This window comes from Crocuta crocuta, unplaced genomic scaffold (assembly GCF_008692635.1).
Source record: "Crocuta crocuta isolate KB4526 unplaced genomic scaffold, BGI_CrCroc_1.0 scaffold31, whole genome shotgun sequence".
Lineage (NCBI taxonomy): Eukaryota > Metazoa > Chordata > Mammalia > Carnivora > Hyaenidae > Crocuta > Crocuta crocuta.
In genome coordinates, this window is record NW_027528362.1 from 2,585,401 (window position 1) to 2,593,215 (window position 7,815).

General features: G+C 54.4%; 1 protein-coding gene across 1 annotated transcript in view; it reads left to right on the top strand.

The window, feature by feature from the left end:
- The window catches only part of FARP1 (FERM, ARH/RhoGEF and pleckstrin domain protein 1), a 220,885-nt gene that overhangs the window by 207,994 nt on the left and 5,076 nt on the right, over window positions 1–7,815 (top strand). Inside the window, exons 18-21 of the mRNA XM_077753961.1 lie at window positions 2,993–3,123; window positions 6,645–6,713; window positions 6,924–7,013; window positions 7,672–7,749. Of these exons, the coding sequence (XP_077610087.1) occupies window positions 2,993–3,123; window positions 6,645–6,713; window positions 6,924–7,013; window positions 7,672–7,749 (368 nt within the window). The remainder of the gene's footprint in view (window positions 1–2,992; window positions 3,124–6,644; window positions 6,714–6,923; window positions 7,014–7,671; window positions 7,750–7,815) is intronic.

Consider the following 7,815-nt stretch of genomic DNA (forward strand, 5'->3'; position numbering starts at 1 on the left):
TGCCTGAGAGCCTGGGGGTGGGGGGGCGCATGACGTATTTTAGCCTGGCGCGCAGTGCTTCTGTTACCTCTTGGTCTTTCCGTAATGAAAGTGATAACAGTCATTAGGATCTCCTCCTTTGCTCCTGAGTAGTTTAGTGGTTTAGTGCAAAGAACCCTGGAGAAGTTCCATTTAGCCTCAGCTCCCCGACCCCCACTAGGAAGTGTCCCTGCGTGATGGAAACCTTTGACCCTCCTTGGATCAGCTACAGAAAATGGCCGTAAGAAGTCCTTCACGTTAAGAAGCACCTCACCTGATCCCTCTCTCTCTTGTCCCTCGCTCACTCGTACATGCACTCGCGTTCGCGCTCTCTCTCTCAAAAAAAGAAAAAAAAAAGCACCTCACCTGTATTGACTTAACTTTCATGACCAACCTATAAGGCAGAGGTGAGCTCATTTTACATATGGGGGCTACTGAGACCAGAGAGGTTAAGGAAGTCCCCAGAGTCACACAGCTAGAGAGCAAATGACTTGGAGCCTAAACCCAGAGCACATGGGCCTGACCATCCTATCCTTCTGTCATGATGATGTTACCCACTGTCGCTCGCTCAGCCCTGGGCCAGGTATCTTAGTAATATTAACACCTTGACTCCTTTAACAACCAACAACCCCAGCCACAATACGTATTGTTTCCCCCACGTTATAGATGAGGTGCCTGGGCCGCTGGTACCCTCACCTAAGTATTATAAACACCTCCCCTTTGCGTTCTCTTTTTCTAAATGCACCTCTTCTTGTTTGGCTTAAAACCTGATTCCCTCAGGCTGCCGTCAAAACTCTGCATGATCTGGCCCGCCACCAGCATTGAGCACCTGCTGTGTATTAGGCATGTGAAAGTGAACGACGCAGATGTGGCCCCCACGAGCGGGACCCGCTGGTGGGCACAGAGGGGAAGACACCCGGGCCCTGACTGCCCTGTGATCTGGCCCAGCCTTTGGGGCCAAGGGGGAGCTTCGTGAGGGAAAGGATATTGTGTGTTTAGAGCTAAGGTACAAACAGGAGTCGTCCTGGTTGAAAGGAGGGCGTGCAGCATGGAGTTGGGAGCAGCACCTATAGAGCTCAGAAGAGACAGAGACTGTGGAACACCCCAGAAGGTAGAAGTTCTGTGTGGAACTCAGAGGGATGGCAGCGGAAATGAGACTCCCAAAGTGAGCAGAGACCAGGTCCCATAGGGTCTCATGAACGCCACAAGACCGCAGTCAAGGGCACAGGGAGGACAGGAAGGAAGCGGAGACTCGGGCTTGTTGCAGAAAAGTCAGCCCTTGGGTACGTAGGACACGTAGAGGAATCTTACAGGTTCGTGTCTTAAAATAACCTCGGAGAAGTTGTGGTGAAATAATGAAGACATTGGCATTCATGGAAGGGGACAGAAATGGCTGGTGACATGGTTTTGGTTTGTCACATATAGGTCATTCGTTTTTTTTTGTTTGTTTGTTTTTTTTACCACATTGTAACTCTGAATTTATTTTGATTGGGTAAATTTTAAAATATGTCTTTAATTATTTGGGGGGGGNGTCTTTAACACCATGGTGCTTCATGCCTCTGCACCTCCGTGTAGTCCGTTCCTTCTGCTTGGCGTCACTGCTCCCCGCACAGCGCTCCTCCTCCTCGAAGCCTCAAGGCTGTGCCTGACCCTGGAGCTTGGGTGACCCTCTCCACCCACCTGCCTTGGCTTATCATGTAGCACTTGCCCGGTGGCCACACCTGGACGGGAGGACTCAGAATTGTACGGCTAGTTCACGCAGAAAGGTCGGGGGCGTCTTTCATTCCACATGGGCTGTCCTTGGCTGACTTGCCCGGTTGGCATTTTACTGAACAGTCCCCAGTAAAAAAAAAAAAAAAAAAAAAAGTCTGTCCTTGACCGCTAAATGGAAAAAGCGTTGATTACCCAGCTGAAGACCTCAGGGGCGTCATCGTGAAAAGGCTGGGGAAACGTATTTACGGCTCATGAGGGATGGGGTTGTGCCCAGTTCCCGAGATGCCTCCCCTGAGCACCCAGAGACCGGGGTGCCACCTTTGCCCTCCGAGAGCCGCCTCAGTCCCGCCCCGCTAAGCCTTCCGTGCCCAGTAATTGTTTATTGGACCAAGTCGGCCAGTAATGCCTGAAGCCTGAGCAAGCCCTGGGTTTTGTCACCGAGCCTGGGACAGGGCACCCTGTGATAAGCAGGAAGAATTTAATTTGCGTCCCCAGCGAAAAAGTGAGGCTCGCTTCCCTTCCCGAGTCCAAGTGCTGGGGACGAGCAGGAGTTTAGTGTTCTGAAGACCGGCGTTCCGTGGACAAGTGTTTCTTGACAAAAATCCCCGAATGCTCAGCTACTGTGGATTTACGTGTCACCCAGTTCGTCCTAAGGGGACACGAGCCCTTTCCCATCGCAGATGCCCCCAGTGCAGGGAAGACGCTCCCATGAGTGCGAAATCGTGCTTCCTCTGCAGTCATGCTTCACAAGCATCTCGGCAAACAGCGTGATTTCTGCAGAAGCAAGGACTGGGGAATGTGCTGGAATGTTAGTGGCCCAGAAGCGTCCCGCTTGTCAAGGAGATGCTCTCACAGAAAGATCCCGTCTTCCCCAGATTTCTCTGTGGCCTCCCTATGCCCTCCATCCTTTCCAGGTAACAGGAAGGGGCTAGAAACTTCTGCCCTGAGGAGAAAATTCTAGTTCGTATTCCACTGTGATTCCCTCCGTGACAACGAGTGATTCCAGCGGGAAGACAGCCGTCCGCCACGTAGCTGCGAACGGGCCGTTTTCTTTCTCAGAATGCTTTGGGGAAATGCAAGCAAATCAATTCGTGTTGCAAATTTTTATTTGTTAGAAATTGTTATTAGAAATAGCAGTGTTTTTCCCTAAGAGGGCGGCCTCTCTCTTAGGTCGGCTACTGCCCTGGAGGGCTGGTACTGGGGAAAACAGACCCTCGTCGGCCATTAACGCTGCCGTTTCCGGTCCTGTCCCCTTTGTTAGCTGCCCTCGCAGAGATCACTGAAATGGTGGTACAGCTTCACGGTACGATGATCAAGATGGAGAATTTCCAGAAGCTGCATGAACTCAAGAAAGACTTGATTGGCATCGACAATCTTGTGATTCCGGGAAGGGTAAGTAAGGCTGTTAGAGGCGAAGCCAGAAAGGCAGTTGTTTTAAGTGACTTAAATTTGAACCTTTTGAATACGGACTCTCCACTTTAAGGTCTCCTCCTTCTGAGTGAAGTGGCTTCCTTCCTGCCGCAAGACAACTGGGACGGTGCCTTGAACCTTACGGTGGACTGTCCTGTGTTAGAGGAGATAAAGCCAGGCTTTGACCTCCTATTCTGCTTTTTCTCCTTCCTGGTTGATTTGCTAATTTACGTTTTCCCTACCGTATTCTCAGAAGATTAGAGACCTCTCATTTTATTTTTTTTAAGTTAGGCAAATGTAAACGGAAGCCAAGGAAAAACACTTTTTTAAAACAATCGGGTAGAATGGTGCTACAAAGGCAGAGGAAAATTCGTGCACGAAAGCACGTAAGTTCCAGACGTATGAAAAGAATTTTTAAAAGATGCCATCTTCTGTATATAANCCAGTGAGACGGGCCAGGCGTCAGCACACAACAGGCCCTTTTACCCGCCCTCGGGGAAGGACGCCTTAGTAAAGGCCACTGGAATCAGTATGATTTTCTCTTAACTTTGTGCCAAAATATATAGCCAGGGTGCCTGGGGGGCTCCGTCGGTTAAGCGTCCGACTCCGGCTCAGGTCATGATCTCGCATTCATGGGTTCGAGCCCCACATCGGGCTCTGTGCTGACCGCTCAGGGCCTGGAGCCTGCTTCAGATTCCGTGTCTCCCTCTCTCTCTGCTCCTCTGCTGCTCGCATCTGTCTCTTTCTCTCAAAAGTAAGTAAACATTCAAAAAGATTTTTTAATAGGTAAGTAAAGAGAGGTCATTATTACTTATACAGGTAATTTATAAGTAATATATTATTACCGTCCATATTCTCTGTTCATCCAGCAGCCTCAAGTCAAGGCTGAGTGACATGGGAAGGAGGGAGTCACAGGCCTTGAGGGGAACAAGTTCTGGAATGCTCTATCCCATATGTCTGAGCTACCCAAGTATCATTCGTTTAAATTCTCAAATAACCTAACAGGTGGGAGGGGCGCTCTGGTTTGTCTCTGGGCAGAATTTTGAAAACTGAGACTTGAAGGTGAGCACCTAACTTGGGAGCCGCCCCCTGGGCTCCGTGGGTGTCATTCCTACCTTGGTCCCCAGGCTAGTCCCGCTCACCCCTCCCACCGGGTCAGCCTGAGACCGCACCCCGTCCTGGAGGGCAGGGATTTTCCCCGAGCCAGCCCCCCACGCCCACCCCCACACCAGGGTGTTGGTCCACAGGACCCTGGGCCTGTGGGCAGCCTGCCCGGTCAGAGCAGCAGGGGCTGGAGGGGTGGGGGGAGCTCCGTGTGGTTAAAACTCAGAGGTGCGGACTGGATTTCCCCCCAGAAGGAAGCAGCTCGCTCTTAAGGACACGAGGGACCTTTTCCCCTCCGTCTTCTGTGGTTTAAACTCCGAGGCCCGAGACCTGTTCCGTCTCCAGCCCCAGACACTGACGGCCAAGCCCCAGCCCTTCAGCTCCCTGTCGCCGAGCCCCGCCTCACGTGCAATATGCGCCCTTGTCGTCTCTGCGGGGAGTGTCGCAGGCCACCCTGTGTCCCACACAGAAAACAGCCGAGCTCCCTCAGATTTGTTGGGAGACGCGCGCGTTCCAGATGTGCGACGGGAGGGCAGCTCAGGGCCCCATCCCGTCCTCGCCGCCTTTCAGTGATGACGGGGGCCCCCCCGACATCACCCCCTTGTGTCGCCTTGTTGATCTCCGACGGCATCCATCCCGAGGGCCCGCAAGGAGGTATTACCTGTTCCTTTGTTGGTCCCCAAAACACATCCATTAAATTGTGGGCACAGTCTTTGGTTCACATTTTATAAAATAACAGCATCGAATCAGGGCGTGCAGAAGTGTGCAGGATCCACATGAGTTGGCGGAGTCCTTGGCCGAGTAGCGGCCGAGCGGAGACACCTGCGGGCAGGTGCCCTGGGATCTGCTGCTGCGTCACAAACCACTCCAGTACTTGGTGGCCAGAAACAGCTCTTCAGCACACCTCATGGTTTTGTGAGTCAGGAATCGGACAGGGCTCCGCCACGTGACTCTTCTGCTCCCTGCGGCGCTGATGGGGTCCCCGATGGGCTAGTCTGGAGGGCCCAAGGCGGATACCTGGCAGGGATGGCTGGCAGCTCAGCGGGCTCCAGGATGCCCGTCCACGAGAGGCCTTGCAGACAGACCCTGCGTTCAGCATGGTCTCTTCTGTGTGCGGCTCAGGGGTTCCCAGCGACAAAGCGGAAGCCACGTGTGGTTTTATGACCTAGTCTTGGAAGTCACGTGGTGTCCGTTCCACGCTCTGTTGGTCCAATCAGTCACCGGCCCACCATACCCAAGAGAAGGGGATGGAGCCCCCGCCTCTGTGGGAGGAGGTGAAAAACGTTAACAGACCTGCAGCCACGGTTTGGAAGCAGCGCTGTGGAGAACAGCCAGGCGCCTCCTTAATAAGGCAGCCACAGCACTTCCCCATGACCCAGCCCTCCCACCCCTCCGTATACACCCAGAACTGCACACAGGCGTTCAGACAAACACTTGAACGTGAATGTCCATCATCCATCCGGTGAGCAGGTAAACACGTCATAAATCCATACGACGCAACGGCCCCAAGAAGGAGGGAAGTTCTGGCGCGTACTACCGTGTGGCCGGAACTTGAAGACCGGAGAAGTGAATGAAGCCAGACACCCAAAAGGGCACATACGACAAGCCTCACTTCACATGAAATATCCAAATAGACAAATCCATAAAGAAAACCGATCGGCGGGAGTCAGGTGCCAGGGAAATTGGACAGTGGCCACTTAATGCGCACAGTGTTTCCTTTTGGGTGATGAAAATTTCCCCACAGATGTGCTCTCTGAACGCATAAAGGTCACAAATGGTAAATTTTAAGTGTATTTTATCACAGTTTAAAAACTGATAGTTTTAAACCAAGTTTATAATGAACTAAGAAAAAAAATTTTTTTAATTTAAAAAACAAAACCTGATAGTTTTGGGGGTGTTTTAAGAGCCCCAAATGTCACATGCCCTCCAGGGTTTAATAGTCTGGGAGGAGAAATTCCTGAGACACGTTTGCCACTTCTCACCGGTCCTAGAGCACAGTTCACTTGTTCCTAAGAACCAGAGCTGTGAGTCATGGAGCGTGTTCTCTGTCCCTTCCTCTCCTGTGGCTGTCTCCCCAGCCCCCTGCCGCCACTCTGCGGCCCCTGTCCCCTCCCCTTACAGCTGGAAACCCGCGGGGCCTGGGGGCCTGGGGATTAAGCACAGCCCCAGGCTCCCCGAGGGGCCCACTGAGCCCTGCTTTCTCTCTGAGTGGAACTGACCGTGGTCTCTGCCGGGTGGGCTCCTGGGAAGGGCAGGAGCTTAGCATGGCATTCGGCAAACAGTCACCACGATCGCTACAGTTTGCGCCGGGACAGGGACCCCCGCACGAGGCAGCCAGTCTCTGCGGGGACGCGGTGTGCGGGCGCCCAGCCAACCCCCGGGGTCTGTTTCGTCCGCAGGAATTCATTCGCCTGGGCAGCCTCAGCAAGCTCTCCGGCAAGGGCCTGCAGCAGCGCATGTTCTTCCTGGTGAGTGTGCTGGCCGCTGGCGGTCTGCACGGCGACGGGTGAGCCCCGGGGCCCCCCGGAAGGTGGGCGTGGGGGGAGCAGCCGGCGCTGCTCAGCCTGCGGTTTGCCGAGCCCGATGAGCCACCGCGCGAGGTTCCGAAAACCTGCTTTGGGCGCGTGTTGTTCAGTGGAGTCCGTCCGCCCCATCCGCGCTTGTCCTTGCCCCTCCAGTTCAACGACGTCCTGCTGTACACGAGCAGGGGGCTGACGGCCTCGAATCAGTTTAAAGTCCACGGGCAGCTCCCGCTCTACGGCATGACCGTGAGTATGCGCCGTGGGCATGAGATTGGGGCCCCTCCCCGTGGGCGGCCTGCACCCTGCAGGCCCAATAACGGGAGCGGGCGCCGGGAGGAAGGCACCTCGGGCTCCACTCGGGCTCCCCAGGAGGGGTCGGGACCTGGTGCGTCCTGCATGCGGAACGTGTGGGTGCATTCCTTCTAGAATCAAGTGAGGAAGCGCGCTGATGTGGCCATGAGGTCTCAATCTGTCTTTTACTTCCTCTTGCCTGGGGCCAGGGGCCCCGAAAGACCACCCTCCCATCCACGTGCAAAGGCAGAGCCCACCCCCAGGTTAAGGAGCCAGCCGTCTCTCCCCAGAGCTATGCAGGTGGACAGGTCTCCATGCCCTGCGACCCCGGCTGGCAGATGCAGACAGGATGCCAGTCCCCCCAGGACTGTTTCCCTGACTTAAACTCTCACTCCCCTCAGTGGTTGGAGAGAAGAAAGTGTATGGGCTCTGCCCCCCCCCCCAAAAAAAAGAAAAAAAAAGTTTCAACGCTCTTGACTTTGCTTGTGGCTTTCTGCTTGTGATTTTTCGGACTCGGTTCCTCTGAGCCGTAGCCCGTTTAGTGAACGTTTGTAAATGCGCCGCGCGTCTGCCCGGCCTCTTGGCAGTGACATTCTGCACGCTCGTCCCACAGATAGAGGAAAGCGAAGACGAGTGGGGGGTCCCGCACTGCCTGACCCTGCGGGGCCAGCGACAGTCCATCGTCGTGGCGGCCAGGTAACTCCTGACCTCTCCCCTGCTCCCCCTTCCCCCCCTCCGCCCCCTGCTGTGGGCTGAA